General features: G+C 44.5%; 1 protein-coding gene across 1 annotated transcript in view; it reads left to right on the top strand.

The window, feature by feature from the left end:
- The window catches only part of LRRC43 (leucine rich repeat containing 43), a 65,936-nt gene that overhangs the window by 22,721 nt on the left and 20,682 nt on the right, over nt 1–22,533 (top strand). Inside the window, exons 7-10 of the mRNA XM_089661969.1 lie at nt 3,812–3,896; nt 7,130–7,266; nt 7,891–7,998; nt 11,795–11,989. Of these exons, the coding sequence (XP_089518095.1) occupies nt 3,812–3,896; nt 7,130–7,266; nt 7,891–7,998; nt 11,795–11,989 (525 nt within the window). The remainder of the gene's footprint in view (nt 1–3,811; nt 3,897–7,129; nt 7,267–7,890; nt 7,999–11,794; nt 11,990–22,533) is intronic.

Here is a 22,533-nt window from a genome sequence, read left to right as displayed (position 1 = left end):
GGAGTCAGTGCATCAAAAGCAACCACACACAGACGGATCCTGGACATGGGCTTCAAATGTCGTATTCCTCTTGTCAAGACGCTCTGAACAACAAACAACGTCAGAAGCGTCTTACTTGGGCTAAATAAAAACAGACCTGGTCTGTTGCTCAGTGGTCCAAAGTCCTCTTTTCTGATGACAGCAACTTTTGCATCTTATTTGGAAACCAAGGACCCAGAGTATGGAGGAAGAAAGGAGAAGCACACACTGCAAGATGCTTGAAGTCCAGTGTGAAGTTTCCACAGTCTGTGTTGATTTGGGGAGCCATGTCATCTGCTGGTGTTGGTCCACTGTGCTTCATTAAGTTCAGGGTCAACGCAGCCGTCTACCAGGAGATTTTGGAGCACTTCATGCTTCCTCCCGCAGACGAGCTTTATGGGGATGCTGACTTCATTTTCCAGCAGGACTTGGCACCTGCCCACACTGCCAAAAGCACCAAAACCTGGTTCAATGACCATGGGATTACTGTGCTTGATTGACCAGCAAACACGCCTGACCTGAACCCCATAGAGAATCTATGGGGCATTGCCAAGAGAATGATAAGAGACATAAGACCGAACAATGCAGAAGAGCTGAAGGCCGCTCTTGAAGCATTCTGGTCTTCCATAACACCTCAGCAGTGCCACAGGCTGATAGCTTCAATGCCACGCCTCAAAGAGGCAGTAATTGCTGCAAAAGGGGCCCAAACCAAGTACTGAGTACATATGCATGCTTATACTTTTCAGAGGTCCGATATTGTTCTATGTACAATCCTTGTTTTATTAATTGCATGTAATATTCTAATTTTCTGAGATTGTGGATTTGGGTTTTCATGAGCTGTAAGCCATAATCATCACAATTATGACAAATCAAGGCTTGAACTATCTTGCTTTGCATGTAATGAGTCTCTCATATATTAGTTTCACCTTTTCAGGTGCATTACTGAAATAAATGAACTTTTGCACGATATTCTAATTTTTTGAGTTTCACCTGTATATGGTTTGAATCTCATCTATGGCCTGCTTTAGATTTGGAAATCACTGATTGGCAGGCCATAGATGATGCAAATGTCTCCATCAACACAGACAATGTTGAAAGGGGAATCCCTCCCACCGAGCCATTGTGTTCTCCCGGGGTGGGGGAGTTGTTCCCATCAGAGAAGACAGTGATTATTGATAGCTGCTATGACAGCCGCTATTAATAATCAGGTTGGTTGTACAATCAATTCAATTCAGCCTGTCCATGCATGGTTTGAATCTTGCCTGGTTCCTGCTGAATAGGCTGAGATTCACACTATCCATGGCTGGCTTAAGTCTCAATAGGCTTGTGAAGTCCAGTCATTATATATTTATTCAGCGTAATACAGTCCTGCATTATCCAGTATTTATAAAAAATGCAATTGTCATTAACGGGAAGGGGAAATCAGCAAATGGATATTCATAAATGTGTATGCAGTGCAGTGAATGGGAAAAAAAAATCGCAACTTAAATCAGTATTTGGTGTGACCACCCTTTGCCTTTAACATAGTATCAATTCTCATGTATGCAGCTTCACATGGAAGGTGTTTCCAGACATCAAGAAGATCTTTCCACAGTTCTGCAGACTTCTGGCTCTCTTATTTCCTTCTTTCTCTACATGTATCCCCAGACTGGCACAATGATGTTGAGATTATGGCTCCGTGGGGGCCATACTATTTGTTGTGTCTTGTTTTTCTGCACCTTTTTTATGGTATGAGATTTGAAGTTTTCATCACATTGACTGTAACCTCAGTCTTCAGATCAGAGATTGTGGGGGCTTAGCTGCAGAGGAGGAACGGTTATAGAGGTTGAGGGTTTGTAAGTCGAAGAGGTGTGTGCACAGTAGTTACCTATTAATTTTAAATTTTTCCACAAAAAATATAATGGGCTGCTATGTTCAACAGATCTGTATGGTCTCCATTTTTAATCTTTGAAATTCTTGCAAGTTATTGATAGTCCTTGATAATACTACAAGCAGATACATTTCAGGTCTTAACAAATCCAAATAGCACCAGTGCGCCTAAAATTTATAACAATTTCCATGTTTTAAATAGTCTGTTTTTTTATAGCTGTCCCGGCTTGAAAAATGTTTCCTCATTTCATCTCTAATGTGATAAGGGTCACCATGACAAGCGAGGAGAAATCTCCCCATAGAGGAGCAGCAATAAATCTCTAACCTTTCCCCTCATTAAGCAATTGGGTTGTGCAGTTAATTTTACCTTCAATTACACCTTATGATGTTGATGAATCTGCACTGGCTTATAAAATTGCTTTAAAGTGGAACATCGGTCAGAAAATAAAACCCTTCTAGATCACTTCAGGCTGGCCCCTTTTGCAGATAAAGCTATGTAAAACATTAAAAATAAATGCCTATACTGTTTAAAATGTAGTAATACACTGTCTCACCCTGCTCTGCACATGCTCAGTTGCTCTCTATTTTTCGGCACAGTGCTGAAAATGTAGAGGCCAATCTGCTGATAGCCTAAAACAAGGGTCCTCAAACTACGGCCTGCGGGCCAGATACAGCCGCCACAGTAATTTACCTAGCCCGCCCATTAGCTGAAACGAGGAGGGGTGGGCACGTGACCTGGGCACCAGCGGCACAGACCCCCTGGGAGAAGTGGCAGGGACAGGGACCTGGTGAGGAGGCTGCACGCTGCTGGAGGGTGCAGGGATGACCGGATACTTTTAATATGGTGTTAGCGGCGGTGGAGAAGGGTGGGAGAGGGTGATGGCAAGTGATCAGGTGTGTTGATGGTGGCAGCGAGGGGGGGGGGGGTTGGCAATGGGCACCAGAGTGGTGGTCCTGGTCAGTGTCTGTGATGGAGCTGGAGGACAGATTGGTGTACCAGGAGTAGAGCGGGTCTCCGCTCTGACGGCCTCCATCTACCAGGAGATGAAGCAGCTGATCGGCTGCTATGAGGGGGAGGCAATGAAGGAGTTGATGCCGCTGGTGGTGGCTGTGCTGCAGAGCCTGGAGGCAGCTTGTACAGAGAGACACCAGCTGGAGCAACTGAGAGAAAACAACTAGCAGTTCATCGCCCAGTACAAGCAGGAGAAGGCGCTGAGGGAGCATGCCAAGGAGGTACCGATTCATAATACACCTCCCCCCACTAAACGGTTAGGTAGTGGGGGAGGTGTATTATATATCTATATGTAGTTGGGGGAGGTGTATTGTAGCTTAGGTGTTTAGTCTTAACCCTACAGTACGCCTCCCCTAGTATCTACCTACAGTACACCTCCCCCAGTACCTACCTACACCTCACCCAACTACATACATATCCATAATACACTTCCCCCACCTCGATCTACAGCACACTTCCCCCGGTATCTACCTCCCTTCACCTCCCCCATATCACCCAGTACAAGCAGTACACCTACAGTACACCCCCACTTACTGATCTACAATACACATGCCCCAGTAATGACCTACAATAACATCCCGATCTACAGTACACCCCCACCTACCAATTTAAAGTTTTAAAACTATAATCCGGCCCCCAGCAGTCTACTGGCAGTGAAATGGCCCCCTGTTTAAAAAGTTTGAAGACCCCTGGCCTAAAGATTTACTGCTGCTTAGGACTCTTAGCTTCAGCAAAATGGCAGCCTCAAGCAAGAAGAAACAGGAACAATTCTGGATGCAATTTACAGCACACACTCATTTTGGTAGCTTAATTATTAATGTGGAATGTATGTTCCTTGCTAAAGAACATTCTTTTTTATCAAGTTGTTATGGATAAAGTTCTGCTTTAAGTTGGATTATTTTATCATTACAGCCTGAAAGAAACCAGAATCAACAGCTGATAACCCCAGAAGAAGGTGCAACCCCACTAAATTCACCAACAGCTCACTTTCACACGGGTAAATATGCCATGTCAGATGTAGAATACCGTACTTTTTGCTCCGTAAGATGCACTTCCCCCCCCCCAAAAAAAGGGGGGGAAATGTCAGTGCGTCTTATGGAGCGAATATAAAGCGGCCGGTCCAGTATTTCCGCCGCCACCATGTCAGAATACCGGGCCGGCCGCTCAGCTGTTCTCTGATGCAGGACCTTACCTGTTCCTCGGTCCAGCACTGCGCAGTCTTCCCACGCCGGCCTCTTCCCGCACCGGCTTTTGTGACACATGACAGGTCCCAGAAGACGCCGGGCCATTCACAAACTGCAGCGCTTCTCGCGCATGCGCAGTGGGCACCCGGCTGTCACAGCTGGGTGCCCACAGTAAAGGGAGGACAAGTCCGTGGAAGTGGGAGCGGGTACCTGTCAAATTCAGGTACCTGCTCCCCCTCCCTCCCTAAAGGTCCGCAGTCTCTGGTCATCCCCTGTACTGTCTGCAGTCTCTTGGTCATCCCCTGTACTGTCTGCAGTCTCTTGGTCATCCCCTGTACTGTCTGCAGTCTCTTGGTCATCCCCTGTACTGTCTGCAGTCTCTGGTCATCCCCTGTACTGTCTGTAGTCTCTGGTCATCCCCTGTACTGTCTGCAGTCTCTGGTCATCCCCTGTACTGTCTGCAGTCTCTGGTCATCTCCTGTACTGTCTGCAGTCTCTTGGTCATCCCCTGTACTGTCTGCAGTCTCTGGTCATCCCCTGTACTGTCTGCAGTCTCTTGGTCATCCCCTGTACTGTCTGCAGTCTCTGGTCATCCCCTATACTGTCTGCAGTCTCTGGTCATCCCCTGTACTGTTTGCAGTCTCTGGTCATCTCCTGTACTGTCTGCAGTCTCTGGTCATCTCCTGTACTGTCTGCAGTCTCTGGTCATCCCCTGTACTGTCTGCAGTCTCTGGTCATCCCCTGTACTGTCTGCAGTCTCTGGTCATCTCCTGTACTGTCTGCAGTCTCTGGTCATCCCCTGTACTGTGTCCACAGTCTCTGGTCATCCCCTGTACTGTGTCCACAGTCTCTGGTCATCCCCTGTACTGTGTCCACAGTCTCTGGTCATCTCCTTTAGTACATCCACAGTCTGGTCATTTCCAGTACTGTGTCTGCAGTCCATTGGTTCAGAATATTTTTTTTTTGTGCTTTCCTCCTCTAAAACCTAGGTGCGTCTTATGGTCAGGTGCGTCTTATGGAGTGAAAAATACAGTACTTTCGTTGATACTGGTAAACATGACAAAGTGGGCACAAACAGCAATAAAAACCTGACGAGTGTCCCAATCCCTCTCCACGCTATCCAAAACATAAAGTGTAACTAAAGGCAAAACTTTTTTTTTTTTTCAAAGGAAGAGGAGCAGTTGCATATACAGTAGTTACATGAGCCTCAACCTATTTATCAAGCAAACTCCGCAAGATAACAGAATAGTATACCACAAGTATTATGTGTAGTTTAAATTCTGTGAACCAATCTATAAGGACTTCACAACGGACGCTGATGAGTGCTCAAGTGGCCTTCCAAAGATCAGAGTGAACCTGCAGTGTGGAAGCTTAGAAACAATTAGTTTATCACTCAACACTCGAAACCACAGCCAAGTTTCCACTGTGTACAGCAACTCTACAGTCCAGGGAAATAATCGCAGCACATCTGCTTAAGGCACAATTTTCAATGGAGGAACACAAGTCTGTATATTCCACACATAAGTGAAGAACTCCGTTAATAAAGATATATGGATGAAACAACCTTTTCCTGGAGGTATTTCTGCTACATGTCTACATTTGTCTGTGTGTCATAGTGGAGCAACAATAAATCCAGTGTTGTCACCAGAACAAAAAAAGGATAGCCTAAAAATTGTGCCCACTGCAAATAAACAATTAATTCCTGATGTAGTCCTGAAAAACCACTGTATGACTACGAAATCAGACGGCTCTTGAAGGTTCAGATTCTAGGGCCCCTGTTGCATGCTGTGGCTCCCTCCAATGGCCCCTACATTACTACAGAACACAGCATCATAAAGCAAAAAAGGTCCGCAGTCTCTGGTCATCTCCCGTACTGTGTCTGCAGGCTCTGGTCATCCCCTGTACTACGTCCGCAGTCTCTGGTCATCTCCTGTACTACGTCCGCGGTCTCTGGTCATCTCCTGTACTATGTCTACAGTCTCTGGTCATCTCCTGTACCGTGTCCGCAGTCTCTGGTCATCTCCTGTACCGTGTCTGCAGTCTCTGGTCATCTCCTGTACCGTGTCTGCAGTCTCTGGTCATCTCCTGTACCGTGTCTGCAGTCTCTGGTCATCTCCTGTACCGTGTCTGCAGTCTCTGGTCATCTCCTGTACTGTGTCCGCAGTCTCTGGTCATCTCCTGTACTGTGTCCGCAGTCTCTGGTCATCTCCTGTACTGTGTCCGCAGTCTCTGGTCATCTCCTGTACTGTGTCCGCAGTCTTTGGTCATCTCCTGTACTGTGTCCGCAGTCTCTGGTCATCTCCTGTACTGTGTCTGCAGTCTTTGGTCATCTCCTGTACCATGTCCGCAGTCTCTGGACATCCCCTGTACTGTGTCCGCAGTCTCTGGACATCTCCTGTACTATGTCCGCAGTCTCTGGTCATCTCCTGTACTGTGTCCGCAGTCTCTGGTCATCTCCTGTACTGTGTCCGCAGTCTTTGGTCATCTCCTGTACTGTGTCCGCAGTCTCTGGACATCCCCTGTACTGTGTCCGCAGTCTCTGGTCATTTCCTGTACTATGTCTGCAGTCCATTGGTTCAGAATATTTTTTTTCTTGTTTTTCTCCTCTAAAACCTAGGCGCGTTTTATGGAGCGAAAAATACGGTACTTAGTTTTAACTCACTCAAGTGGAAAATATGTGATGTATAGCAAGCATGGCATGGAAAGATTTAAGACCACAAACTATAAAATACATGGCTCTCCATGTACCTAAAAATGCAAAAAAAATCTGTGTTGGCATTTTGCCTAATTGATATATACTGTTTATGCATATTTATCTGCCAGTTGCAACTTAGAACAAGTTAAAATAAAGGGAAAAAAATACGTATTATCTAAACGCTAAAAGCTTCCCACATCGCAGCATGGGGTATATGGGGGGGGGGGGGGGGGGGTTGCCACTTATATGCACCAGTACATATTTTAAATAACAATTTTTGATTAATATAGCTGTATAAAGTGTTAGTTACATTTTGTATCTTTAATCTTTCATAATACTGTGAATCAACAGGTTTATATGAATCTGATAGATTACCTTGGAGTGAAACCATAGACTATGAGTATACAAAGGAACATACCATTACAGATTTAGTCCTCCTAAAGTTGTTTCTTCTCTCTGGTATGAAAATCACTCTTATAGAGGAAAAGGTAATTGTATTTTTCATGTCATGTAAGCAAAAATAATTCAACATGCTGTTGTCAAAATGTCATACTTTCAAAGTAGAAGTGGTACATAGGGCTCTAAACGTGTAGGTACTGTTTAATGAAGTATTGTAGGGGGCGTATTTACCGCAAGGCAAACAAAGCAGTTGCCTTGGGCGGCATGTTTTAGGGGGGGCGGCTCCGCCCCCCAAGAAGAAGGGAGGCTGGTTGTCCTGTGTCGGTTCCTGTGTGGTGATGTCGTGCTCGTTCTTGCGTGGTGATGTTACGCCGGTGACCGGGAGTGGATGGCGCTGTGTAAGAGGTGGAGGGAGGGGAGCCAGGGGAGCGGCCATGAGCCTCCGGGAAGGGAGCTGTAATGGTGTGTCTCTCTCCTTCTCTCTGGGGGGGAAGTTTGGGGCTGGGCTGTGGAATGGTTTTGGTGTGGGGGGCTTGGTGTGGGTGGGTGTGGGTGGTGGAGGTCGACAGATTTTTTATGTTCCCTAGAGCACAAAACCTAAATATACCACTGGAGTATTGTAAACTGTGATGATGTAAATGAATGTACAATGTACTGGTGCCTTTCACATATATATTTTTCTGAACCAATGAGACCAATCTTTTCTCTCTTAGATCCTGTCCTGGCCACAGGATGCCGACCAGGGAGCAGTTATACCTAAGCTTGACAGAAAAGCAGGTGGGAAAGACAAGGAAAAAGACAAAGCCAGAAGTAGCTCCAGGGTGAGTTTGAAGGAACAGGTAGCTAAACATTGACACTTGTTTAGACTTGGTTCTTAGGGCTCCTATATAGATGTACTGATCTTTAGGCAGATTCGAGAGACCATTCTTAGGTTGGCCATACACTGAATGAAACTTGACAGGTTTAGCAAAGTCTGGATGAATTTTGATTAGTGTGTGGCAATCCCCGCTCAAAAGAAGTTCACTTGATCAACTTTTGTCAAAGGGACATGTTGGAAAAATTTTCTTGATCAGCAGTTGCAGTCAGTTGGCTGCAGCTGCTGATCAGTGTTCTCACTATGGTGGGCACAGCTATCATAATACGCAGGGCTGCTGATAAGGTAGTACACCTGGGCTAGGTCCGGGACCCATCAGTTCAAAAGGGGGGCCCGGACACCTGCCAAGCTGTCTTGTTGCTCCCTGCGATGCTGCCAACTTCTCCTCTTCTCCCTTCCTCTGGCTTTGCTGCAGGATGAACCATTCATGTACCTGTGCCCCCCCCCCCCCCCCCCGCTGTCCAGGTCCCCCCTGTGCGCCCCAGTTGTGTTTACCATGCTTAGGTTGTCAATGAACCATAAGCCACTCAGCACAGAGCACTTCGCATTCATTCACTGTCCAGTGCAGCTGAGGCTGCAAACAATGGAATTGAGGAATTTATATCCTCATTTCCTTTATCTGTCTCAAAAGTAAGACATTAGGAGTAAGACATTATGATATTTCATCAAAGCCCCCCAACAGGGCTGTTAAAATTAAAAAAGGAGAGCATTTGACAGATGGTAAAGAGGTATATGGCCTCCTCACCGCCTGCTTAGAGCCCCCACTAGCACGTGCTTTGAGCGCAGTTGTAGGGCAATGGCAGAGCAGCACTATTAACTTGAATCGGTCTTGTCCAACGGGGGTATAATTTCTGACATGGCTGGGAAGCATAGCATTGCAGCCATGGCATGTGTACAACCCTATCCACTGCCTCTGTTGCTAAAGGGGTTAGTGGTTGGTGGGTGGTAAAAGCACAGCTCAACCATGGGGTTTTACCTTCCCCCAACCTTATGTGTGAATGAGCACTAAGAACTAATTTACACAGTTACTCTGGCCGTGTGAATGATGGGATTGTTCATGTGCCTGGAGCCACCTGTTAGTCTAAGGGGATGCAGCAGCTGTACAAACACGGCTGCAGGTCCTAATTTGACAGGTGTGCAGATGTGAGTGAGTGGCCCTGAATGCACACTGTCTGTGTTTGTGGCTGCGCACCTGCACCCACGCGCCTGTCAAATTAGGACCTATGCCTGTGTTGGTACAGCTGCTACATCCCCATATCGTAACATAGGCTGCCTGAACACATCTCCAGGCGGCTCCAGCCATATAAACAAACCACTGATTCACACTGTAGAGATCACAGTACCCATGTGAATGAGCTCCAAGACCATATTACCTTTTAGATTTAGCAGGAATTGTGTTGTTTTTGCGTCTACTAATAATAATTCCAGTAGATTTTTAGCAAAAGTATAATTAGATTTCTTTTTTTGGGGGGGGTGGGGGGGTAAGCTGTATGGGGGCACCATGATTTCTAAGAGCAGTCCTGAGGATACTTTTTTTTTTTTTTTGAGCTGTCCTGTTGGCTAAATGAAAAAAAAACCTAACAGTGCATGGTCAGCTTTAATGTCGAATTTGTAATTCAAAGGTTTTGCACAAGAGCCTAATTTTAGAGTTGTACAAAGGAATTATGCAAGCTGCTATGCCATAATTGAATTGTGACATGCGGACAAATACAATAACATGGACCAGATTTTTCATTCTCGTTGTGTGATATCAGGATGGTTTCATGGTTACAGAAACCACGCTGGTTATAAGCATCTTTCCTAGAATGGGTCATTCTGTGTATGGGCAAGCACCTTAACTAAATATCAGTTTTGGCCACACATCTTGCAATATAAATGTAACACCCTCTAGTGTGCTATTAAAATAGTGTACTGTATTGCAGGTAAAATCATAGTGTAGGACTCATGGTAACTGTGAGTCTGCGATTGAGGTCGGGTTATTGCAGGTCAGCTGGATGACTTAACAAGTTATGGCCCCATCAACTTCTCCTGACTCTGGAGGACCATAGAACCTTCCAGAAGTCTTTAAGCAGGAAGGGGTGGAGACCTAATCTGCAGGAAGTGGTGGAGACCTAATCTGCATGTTTATGGGAGTCTGGTCAATACCAGGTTTGGAGGCCCTGTTAGAGTGGTGGACTGGCCCCTAAATATGGGAGAGTCAGGCTGACGGGAGTCAGGTGGAAGATGGAGTTCTGAGGAGACTGTCGGTGTCTAGAAGGGGTCCCCAAGGTCTAGGGGCCAGCTGGGCTCAGGCTGGCTCAGGAGGATACATTCAGCAGTGCAGCGTGAATGGGATCGAGACTTGGAGCAGAAGGGAGCAAAGAGGACAGAGTGAATACAGTAACACTCTTTGGGTACTACAAGGGGAAAGACTGCCACCCATAGCAAACTTTTTAAGGACTCAATCCTTTATCTTTGTCCCAGGATATCTTCCAAGAAGCCAAGAGGGATGGTAGTGTTTGCAGGTTGTGGAGTTGTGAGCAGCTCTACAGGGAGAAAGAAGATATCCCTGCATGTAGTTACGAGAAGTTAAGATGATTTTGAGGGGCTGCTAGTTCCTCACCCATAAAGGGCTGTTGCTACTGATTCACAATGACTGGTGGCTTTCAAGAAAGAAACAGTCCAGGATTTGCCTTTGTACATAGGAAGGAAGTTGTCCCCCTTTCATTGATTCAAGCCAACTGGGCATCCCATAATTCCTATTTCCCTATGCAAGTTGATTTCACTAATAAAACAACAAAACCAAATTCGTGGACTGGTTACTGTCTTTTGGATGCAAGTCCGTGTGAGAAATACCTGTTGCCTGGCTGTGCAGAGAGAAGCTTAGGGGTACCCACAATGCAGCTGACCTCACAAGGGTAGCGCTACATAAATGTAAAATTCTCAACTCTCTAGAACTATCACAATGCTACACATATGCAACTAAACTAAAGTTCCTTTACTACTAATTGCTTGATATCCTATACTGCAATCCACCAAATGTTCATTAGTATCTGAAGTATACAACAGCAAAAAAGCATCAATTAATTAATTACAGGTACCTATATAGCACCATCAACTTACGCAGTGGAATGTACATTGTACATTCACATCAGTCCCTGCCCTCAAGGAGCTTACAATGTAAGGTTCATAATCACATTCATACATACACATGCTAGGGCCAATTTAGACAAGAGTCTATTAACCTACCAGCATGTTTTTCTAGGGTGGGAGAAAATCGGAGTATCTGGAGGAACCCACTCAGGCATAGGAAGAACTTGCAGACTCCAAGCAGGTAGCACAGTGGTTGGGATTTGAACCAACAACCCTAGTGCTGCTAGGAGGAAGTTCTAACCACTTAGCCACTGTGCTAAGGATACCCACTTTGCATAAAAAATAGTGTTATTGGTCTGCTCTCAAAATTGTATAACTATAAATTACCAATTTGATAAATCATGTTTTCTTCTTAGACTGTATTAACCAAAATTTTCTATTCTATGCATATTGAAATAGTCATGCCAGTGAGTTTAGTTGTACCTAATCAGTTGTTGTTGACCTTTTTGTTTTACCTTCTACATTGGTACAATCTCGGACTGGTTTTACCGGTGGTTAAAAATGTGCATCTTAAGCCTATTTTCATTGTATACCTGATGGTTCTTCGGGTGGGCAGGTAAGCATATCAATATCTACTGTATATACAGTAAATCTAATGTGTTTTGTACCAGGGAAGTAAAGCTGGTTCAAAGAGTAAGAAGAAGAAAGAAAACCTAGATGATCTCCACCATGATCCCCCAGTAGTTCGAACTCTTGGATCTGTTGTTATGCCCCTGGAAAGTCTTGTTTCTGGGGAAAGTCAAACATTCCATGTGTGTAACTTTGGGACTTTGGTTACAGCCACAGAGCAGCATGGCAACGACAAGGTACTGTAACCAAATATGAGTGTATATGAACCAGGGGCGGACTGACCATTTGGAAACTCGGGCACTGCCCAAGGGCCCGGGGTCAGTAGGGGGCCCCATGAGATGCCCCTGGTACCTTTTTTCATAGGCTTTTTTGAGTTTAGATAAAGACACAAGGGCCCCATGATCCCCTATTGAGGGCCCAGGGTCAGTAGGGGGCCCCATGAGATGCCCCTGGTACCTTTTTCATAGGCTTTTTTGAGTTTGGGCAAGGACACGGGAGCCCCATGATCCCCTATTGCCCGGGGGCCCCATGAGTTGTCAGTCCGCCCCTGATATGAACTGTAAACAAAGTTACATTATACATGAAATATAGATGGTGAGACAATGCTGAATGTAAAGAGAATAGAAAATAAACCATTCACACTATATACAGTAGCACTGCAAAAAGATGGAAAATTAAACCTTTCAGTGTATATACAGTAACAGTGCAAAGAGATTGGAAATGAAACCATTCTCAGTACATTACTATATTGCCAAACATATTGGGGCACCCCTCCAAATAATTGGATTCAGGTGTTCCAATCACCTCCATGGCCACAGGTGTATAAAATCAAGCACCGAGGCATGCAGATTGCTTCTACAAACATTTGTGAAAGAATGGGTCACTCTCAGGAGCTCAGTGAATTCAAGCGTGGTACCGTGATAGGTTGCCACCTGTGCAATAAGTCCATCTGTGAAATTTCCTTGATACTAAATATTCCACGGTCAACTGTTAGTATTATAACAGAGTGGAAGCAACTGAGAACATCAGCAACTCAGCCACGAAGTGGTAGGCCACGTAAAATGAAAGAGTGGGGTCAGCGCATGCTGGAGCACACAGTGCACAGAAATCGCCAACTGTCTGCCGAGTCAGTAGCTAAAGACCTCCAAACTTCATGTGGCCTTCAGATTAGCACAACAGTGCATAGAGAGCTTCATGGAATGGGGTTTTATGACCGAGCAACTGCATCCAAGCCTTACATCACCAAGTACAATGTAAAGTGTGGTGTAAAGCACGCCGCCACTGGACTCTAGAGCAGTGGATACATGTTCTCTGGAGTGACAAATCACACTTCTCTGTCTGGCAATCCAATAGACATGTCTGGGTTTGGTGGTTGCCAGGAGAATGGTACTTGCCTGACTGCATTGTGCCAAGTGTAAAGTTTGGTGGAGGGGGATTATGGTGTGGGTTGTTTTTCAGGGGTTGGGCTTGGCCCCTTAGTTCCAGTGAAGGGAACTCTTAATGCGTCAGCATACCAAGACATTTGGACAACGTCATGCTCCCAACTTTGTGGTAAGAGATTGGGGATGGCCCCTTCCTGTTCCAACATGACTGCGCACCAGTGCACAAAGCAAGGTCCATAAAGACATGGATGAGTGAGTTTGGGGTGGAGGAACTTGACTGACCTGCACAGAGTCCTGACCTCAACCCAACAGAACACTTTTGGGATGTATTAGAGCAGAGACTGCGAGCCAGGCCTTCTCATCCAACATCAGTGCCTGACCTCACAAATGTGCTTCTGGAAGAATGGTCACACATTCCCATAGACACATTCCTAAACCTTGTGGACAGCCTTCCCAGAAGAGTTGAAGCTGTTAAAGCGGCAAAGGGTGGGACAACTCAATATTGAACCCTACAGATTCAGACTGGGATGCCATTCAAGTTCATGTGCGTGTAAAGGCAGGCCGACCAATACTTTTGGCAAAATAGTGTATTTACTGTGCAGTAACTGTTGGTTATGTGTTATAGAAGACACTGGTAGTGATAGCAGAATTCAGGCTTTACTTGTGTGGCTTAAGTTACAAACATACAGAGCACATTTCAGCAGACATATTACAGACACATTACTTCCTGAAGATGTGATAGAGAGAGAGAGGAACAAACAAGTTTTCAGATATACACAACTAGTAACCTTTAGTGTATAGTGCCATCTACTGGTCAAGTGATATTAACACACAATACTATATAGAGTACATTATAGTACATGCTGTTGCATTCCCAACACCCCTTCTCAAAGGCATGTGCATAATTATATGACATTTAGTCTCTTTTGTAGAAAACAATAACGTTCCCTTGGCAAAGGTTTGGCGAGTGCGTCTGCAGTCATCTCCTCTGATGGGCAGTACTGGATGTCGATAACCCCTTGTTCTTGCATGTCTCTGAGCAGATGATATCTACATCAATGTGCTTGGTTCTTGGGTTAATCTTCTCAGAGTGTGTAAGCTTTATGCATCCCTGATTGTCTTCAAAGATGGGTGTGGGTTGTGACATTCAGTCCCATGTCTAGTAGAAGTTGACGAATCCAAATGGCTTCTTGACATGCATGTGCTGCTGCTATGTATTCCGCTTCAGTTGAAGAGAGTGCAACAGTCACTTGTTTCCGATGGTTCTGGAGGGAGTTCTGTTAGTGACCAAGTTTTATTTTCTTGAAGTGATTTTATTTCTTCTTCAGCTGCTTTTCTCCACTGATCGGCTTCCCTTCACGGCAAAGTTTCTATGTCTTCCCAGGATGTAGGCTCCTGTGTTTGATGTGTTTTAGCAGCGTATGATAACCTGCGGGGTGGTATCCCTTTTGTCATTCGAGAGGATCTTCTGATTTCTTGTTGTTCAGTGGATTCTATTGGCTCGTTGATTGTAAGTTCCACTTCTTGTTCTGGCTCTTGTCCTGCTTCGCATGGGTCAGTGTCTCTTGCCGATTCCGCGCGTAAATCCTCTCCACATTTTTCAAGAATTGTATTATCTGGTTCTTCACTTTCATTAAAATAAACACTGCGGCTTACTGTGACCTTGTTGGTCTTTGGACAAAGGATTCTATATCCCTTACTCTGCTCACTGTAGCCAACCAGAATGCCTTCTATGGCTTTGTTCTCCAACTTGGAGTGTTTCTGACTTGGAATGTGGGCATATGCTTTACAGCCAAATACTCTGATGTGTCCTACGTTTGGTTTTGATCCATTCCACATTTCATATGGTGTACTCTCAATAGCTTTTGATGGGAGCCTGTTTTGTAGGTATGTTGCAGTCATTATTGCTTCTCCCCAGTATTTGTTAGGTAAGGCAGCGTCCGAAATCATACATCTGGTCATTTCTACAAGAGTGCGATTCTTTCTTTCCGCTACACCGTTTTGCTCAGGAGTGTATGGTACAGTTGTTTGGTGTATAATACCTTGTTTCTTTAGGTATGATTCCATCTCTTTATTCATATATTCCCCTCCATTGTCAGTGCGTATTATTCCAGGTTTCCTTTGAAACTTGTTGCTTGTCATAGCTACAAACTCTTGAAATTTTTCTAATGTCTCACTTTTGTGCTTCATTAGATACGTTATTGTGTACCTGGAATAATCATCAATGAAAGTCAGTAAATACCTGTTCCCGCCAGGTGTGATGGTTTCCATTGGTCCGCACACATCACTGTGTATCAGTTCCATGGGTTTAGTGGTTTTACTCTGACTGGTCTGTGGAAGAGGGGTTCGGGTGGCCTTTGCTTTGATGCAACACGTGCACTTGCTGAGTGTGTGGCAAGGCAATATTTTCATGTCTTCTGATAGACCTCTCTTTGCAAAGTCCTTTATAGCTTCTGGGTTTCAATGCCCCAGTCTTCTATGCCACAGGTGGATGCACTTGTCATGTGGGTTATGAGTTGCCGCATTAGCCTTCTCACTTTCAGTGACGAGTTTGTACAGATGTCCATTTAATCTTCCTCTTGCTAGAATTTGCTTTCCATTTTGAATTGTGCATTCATTACCTCTGAACTGGACAGTGAGTCCATTGCTTGCAAGGGTTTTAACTGATAGGAGGCTTCCTTCTAGGCTTGGAACATATAGAACATTCTTTACAAGGATGCTCTGCTTGCCCCCTGATGGCGTTTTGCAGTTCAGAAATCCCTGACCTTTACCTTCTGCTGTAATACTTTTCCCATTTGCTAGGAAGACTTTATCTTTTACACTAAAATCAATTTCTGTGAAGAATGTCTCGTCGCTTGTCATGTGACTTGTTGCCCCTGAGTCAATGTACCATCCATGTGAGGTACTATTCTGAGTCACTTTAAAAGTACCACTCCATGATGCACTTTCATTTTCTTTCATGACTGCTTTAGCTCTTTCTCTTGTGGGTAGCTCCCGCTTTCACTGCTCAGCTTTCCAGATTGAACAGTTCTTTTTCAGGTGACCGGCCTTTTTGCAGCGAAAACATACCCTGGTTTCTTTGCTTTGTCTTATGCCTTCATGCACCTTCAGAGCTGCCTCTGGTCTCTCGTTCTCTTCACTATGCAAATTTTCCTTTCTTCTGCTGTATTCATCAATTAATTTTCCCTTAACATATTCTAGTGTCAGTTCAGTTTCCGGTCTAGTTTCTAGAGCATTTATAAGGGCACTGTATGATTCTGGAAGGCTGCACAGAAGTAGCGCCACAACATGGTTTCCTTTTATTTCTTTCCTATTGCACCCAGCTGGTCCACAATTTCTAGCATAGCATTTACATGTTCACCCATTTCCTGCCCTTTTTCCAGCCTCATCTTGTACAGTTTGCGCAGTAGATATAGTTTACTGTTTAGGTTTGCACGTTCATGCAGTCTTTGTAGTGCAGTCCACATACCTTTAGCTGTGCTTTCTTTCCTTATATGAATGAGTTGATCGTCCTCCACTAACAGGCTTATGACTGCTTTTGCTTGCCTGTTTTTTCTGTCCCATTCTTCCGGGTTGTCATTGGGTCTGTGTGTATCTAGTACCGGCCACAAGTCATCTTTGGATAACAGCATTTCAAGCTTAAACTTCCATAGCTGGTAGTTGGTGTTGTTGAGCTTTGCTATTGTAAACTTCATATCTGAAGCACTTGCCATCTTTCAGTGAATTGGATTGTAAATGCAGCACTTACTTGCTTGTAGTTTTCCTTTTTCCAGTGTCTGGAGCTGGGCCCATAACCTGTTGGTTATGTGTTATAGAAGACACTGGTAGTGATAGCAGAATTCAGGCTTTACTTGTGTGGCTTAAGTTACAAACATACAGAGCACATTTCAGCAGACATATTACAGACACATTACTTCCTGAAGATGTGATAGAGAGAGAGAGGAACAAACAAGTTTTCAGATATACACAACTAGTAACCTTTAGTGTATAGTGCCATCTACTGGTCAAGTGATATTAACACACAATACTATATATAGTACATTATAGTACATGCTGTTTCATTCCCAACAGTAACCAGGGGCGGACTGACCATTTGGAAACTCGGGCACTGCCCGAGTGCCCGGGGTCAGTAGGGGGCCTCATGAGATGCCCCTGGTACCTTTTTCATAGACTTTTTTGAGTTTGGGCAAGGACACAGGGGCCCCATGATCCCCTTTTGCTTGGGGGCCCCATGAGTTGTCAGTCCGCCCCTGACAGTAACATTATACAACAGAGCAGGATTTTGTTGATATACACTAGTTTTGCACACAAGTTACATTTTTATTAATTCCTGTCTGTGACACTTGTATTAAAAGATAACACATTAATTTGAAGATAGAAAGATCCTAGTGCATTCTGAGGCAGAATCTGTGTTGCATCATCTCATCTAACGAAAGAAGTCAACAATCGTTGAATACACAACTCAGTGTTGACTTACTATGCTGGCGTGGTCAATCATTTGTGGGCATACGCTTTCACTACTTAAAGAGAAACAACCTCATTCTCACAAACCTGAAAGTACAGTTGTGCTTGATATTTATTGATGCCATCTTTGCCTAAATGTAACTGGGACTTTACAGCCCCCAAAGTTCTCCGTATGCTGCTTCTGGGTTAGTGACATCAGTGGAAATGGACTTGAGGGTGCTCAGCTTCAAATTCCTGAAGGTGGCTTTCTCAAAGGCTAAAGTCATTTCATAACTTTATTTGTCTGTCTATGTATAATTAGCATTTTTAAAAACATTTTTTGCAATACGGTGCTGCATTACTTTAACAATGACAATTGTGCGGTCATGCAACGCTGCACTCAAAAGAAATGTACGTCCTTTTTTTCCCACAAATAGAGCTTTCTTTCTGTGGTATTTGATCGCCTGTGCGTGTTTTATTTTTTGCGCTATAAAGCAAAAAGACCAACAATTTTGAATTTAAAAAAAACTATATTTTTTACTTTTTTCTATAAAACTTGTCCAGTAAAAAAATTTTCAAAAATCAAATTTCATAAATTTTAGGCCAAAATGTACTGTGCTACATGTCTTTGCTAAAAGAAAATCCCAATACGTGTAAATTAATTGGATTACGTGAAAGTTATAGTGTCTATACAGTATACTGAAATTTCTTTTTATTAGTAATTGCAGGACTGCGGCGGGCATTCTGACAATGGGTGGGAACTGACTAACTGCCACTGACATCCTAATGACACCAATACAATGATCAGTGCTAATAAAAAGCACTGACACTGTACTAATGACACTGGGCAGGAAGAGGTTAACATCTGGGGCTATCAAAGAGTTAACTGTGTGCTATGTGTGTTTTATTGTGTGTGCTGTGTATGTTTTACTAGGAAAACATGCTGCTGTGTATTTCTCTGCTGTGCAGAGAAATACACAGCCCTGTGGCAGTATTTCGGCTAGAGATGAGCGAATCGAAGTATCCGAAGTGGAATTCGAGTCGAATATCGGAAAAATTTCGATTCGTGCCGAATCCGAAAAACAGCCTAATTCGGACGCGCGAATCGAAATTTTTCCGAAAATGGCGGCTGACATGTGCGGCGACGGAGCGGGGATGTCGGGGAAGGCGCGCAGACAAGGCGCGCTGCCCCATAATGCATTCCTCAACGACATGTGATCGCATCAGCCAATCAGCAGCCAGCCAGCCAGCACTGTGTAATGGTCGAGGTATATATAGCGGCCATTTTGGAAATCTTCATTTGCCTGCAGTCATTGAACAGAGGCAGACCGCTCTGTACTAGGGACAGGGACAGAGTTAGGGCCACAGAAACGAGAATTGGGGACAGAGAGAAGTTACTTAGGGACAGAGAACCATTACTCAGGGACACAGACTTGTTAATGAGGGCCACAGAATCGTTATTTAGGGACAAAGAAACGCTAGTTAGGGCCACAGAATTCATACTCAGGGACAGACAGAATTGTTACTCAGTGCCAGAGAATTGTTACTTAGGGCCACAGAAACGTTATTAGGGCCACAGAATTTTTACTCAGGGACAGACAGAATTGTTACTGAGTGCCAGAGAATTGTTACTCAGGGACAGACAGAATTGTTACTGAGTGCCAGAGAATTCTTACTCAGGGCCACAGAATTCATTCTCAGGGACAGACAGAATTGTTACTCAGGGACAGACAGAATTGTTACTGAGTGCCAGAGAATTGTTACTCAGGGACAGACAGAATTGTTACTGAGTGCCAGAGAATTGTTACTCAGGGACAGACAGAATTGTTACTGAGTGCCAGAGAATTGTTACTCAGGGACAGACAGAATTGTTACTGAGTGCCAGAGAATTGTTACTCAGGGACAGACAGAATTGTTACTGAGTGCCAGAGAATTGTTACTCGCACAGACACAAAATTGTTACTTGCACAGACACAGAATTGTTACTCGCGCAGACACAGAATTGTTACTCAGGGCCACAGAATTCATACTCAGGGACAGACAGAATTGTTACTGAGTGCCAGAGAATTGTTACTCAGGGACAGACAGAATTGTTACTGAGTGCCAGAGAATTGTTACTCAGGGACAGACAGAATTGTTACTGAGTGCCAGAGAATTGTTACTCGCACAGACACAAAATTGTTACTTGCACAGACACAGAATTGTTACTCGCACAGACACAGAATTGTTACTCAGGGCCACAGAATTCATACTCAGGGACAGACAGAATTGTTACTGAGCGCCAGAGAATTGTTACTCAGGGACAGACAGAATTGTTACTGAGTGCCAGAGAATTGTTACTCAGGGACAGACAGAATTGTTACTGAGTGCCAGAGAATTGTTACTCAGGGACAGACAGAATTGTTACTGAGTGCCAGAGAATTGTTACTCAGGGACAGACAGAATTGTTACTGAGTGCCAGAGAATTGTTACTCGCACAGACACAAAATTGTTACTTGCACAGACACAGAATTGTTACTCGCACAGACACAGAATTGTTACTCAGGGCCACAGAATTCATACTCAGGGACAGACAGAATTGTTACTGAGTGCCAGAGAATTGTTACTCAGGGACAGACAGAATTGTTACTGAGTGCCAGAGAATTGTTACTCGCACAGACACAAAATTGTTACTTGCACAGACACAGAATTGTTACTCGCACAGACACAGAATTGTTACTCAGGGCCACAGAATTCATACTCAGGGACAGACAGAATTGTTACTGAGCGCCAGAGAATTGTTACTCAGGGACAGACAGAATTGTTACTGAGTGCCAGAGAATTGTTACTCAGGGACAGACAGAATTGTTACTGAGTGCCAGAGAATTGTTACTCAGGGACAGACAGAATTGTTACTGAGTGCCAGAGAATTGTTACTCAGGGACAGACAGAATTGTTACTGAGTGCCAGAGAATTGTTACTCGCACAGACACAAAATTGTTACTTGCACAGACACAGAATTGTTACTCGCACAGACACAGAATTGTTACTCAGGGCCACAGAATTCATACTCAGGGACAGACAGAATTGTTACTGAGTGCCAGAGAATTGTTACTCAGGGACAGACAGAATTGTTACTGAGTGCCAGAGAATTGTTACTCAGGGACAGACAGAATTGTTACTGAGTGCCAGAGAATTGTTACTCGCACAGACACAAAATTGTTACTTGCACAGACACAGAATTGTTACTCGCACAGACACAGAATTGTTACTCAGGGCCACAGAATTCATACTCAGGGACAGACAGAATTGTTACTGAGTGCCAGAGAATTGTTACTCAGGGACAGACAGAATTGTTACTGAGTGCCAGAGAATTGTTACTCAGGGACAGACAGAATTGTTACTGAGTGCCAGAGAATTGTTACTCGCACAGACACAAAATTGTTACTTGCACAGACACAGAATTGTTACTCGCACAGACACAGAATTGTTACTCAGGGCCACAGAATTCATACTCAGGGACAGACAGAATTGTTACTGAGTGCCAGAGAATTGTTACTCAGGGACAGACAGAATTGTTACTGAGTGCCAGAGAATTGTTACTCAGGGACAGACAGAATTGTTACTGAGTGCCAGAGAATTGTTACTCAGGGACAGACAGAATTGTTACTGAGTGCCAGAGAATTGTTACTCGCACAGACACAAAATTGTTACTTGCACAGACACAGAATTGTTACTCGCGCAGACACAGAATTGTTACTCAGGGCCACAGAATTCATACTCAGGGACAGACAGAATTGTTACTGAGTGCCAGAGAATTGTTACTCAGGGACAGACAGAATTGTTACTGAGTGCCAGAGAATTGTTACTCAGGGACAGACAGAATTGTTACTGAGTGCCAGAGAATTGTTACTCGCACAGACACAAAATTGTTACTTGCACAGACACAGAATTGTTACTCGCACAGACACAGAATTGTTACTCAGGGCCACAGAATTCATACTCAGGGATAGACAGAATTGTTACTGAGTGCCAGAGAATTGTTACTCAGGGACAGACAGAATTGTTACTGAGTGCCAGAGAATTGTTACTCAGGGACAGACAGAATTGTTACTGAGTGCCAGAGAATTGTTACTCGCACAGACACAAAATTGTTACTTGCACAGACACAGAATTGTTACTCGCACAGACACAGAATTGTTACTCAGGGCCACAGAATTCATACTCAGGGACAGACAGAATTGTTACTGAGTGCCAGAGAATTGTTACTCAGGGACAGACAGAATTGTTACTGAGTGCCAGAGAATTGTTACTCAGGGACAGACAGAATTGTTACTGAGTGCCAGAGAATTGTTACTCGCACAGACACAAAATTGTTACTTGCACAGACACAGAATTGTTACTCGCACAGACACAGAATTGTTACTCGCACAGACACAGAATTGTTACTCAGGGCCACAGAATTCATACTCAGGGACAGACAGAATTGTTACTGAGTGCCAGAGAATTGTTACTCAGGGACACCTAATCGTTGAATTAAATAGTATGTCAGACAACATGCAGAGGAGTGGCAGAGGAGGCAATGTTTTAGGAGCGAGCAGACGTGGCAGCAGAGGAAGGGGTCGAGGCAGCAGTATTCGCAGCCAGAGGCCAGTGCTCCCGGTGTCATCCAGCGGTCGTGTCTCCACCGACAACCCTGCCGTCATTGATTGGTTGGCTCGGTCGTCTTCCTCTTCCCAGGTCACCTCTGACACCTACAGCCAACGGTCGGTGGGTACGTCAGACACAACCGTTAGTTGGCATGGCCCGGGACCAAGCCCACTGAAATCACGTGTCCTCTACCTGCCCCTGTCCTTTGCTGTTCCCTCACCAAGCGAAGTATCGCATGCTGTGGGCTCAGCCCCACTGTACAGTGAGGAAGAGCTAACAGAGGGCGGTCAGGAACGGGGGGAGACATCGGCCTTTTCAGCAGCCAA

Source organism: Staurois parvus, unplaced genomic scaffold (assembly GCF_062004578.1).
Source record: "Staurois parvus isolate SC_StPar_1 unplaced genomic scaffold, SC_StPar_1.0 ptg001418l, whole genome shotgun sequence".
NCBI lineage: Eukaryota > Metazoa > Chordata > Amphibia > Anura > Ranidae > Staurois > Staurois parvus.
Note: the sequence above shows the minus strand (reverse complement) of the source record. Positions and strands in the feature narration are given on the sequence as shown.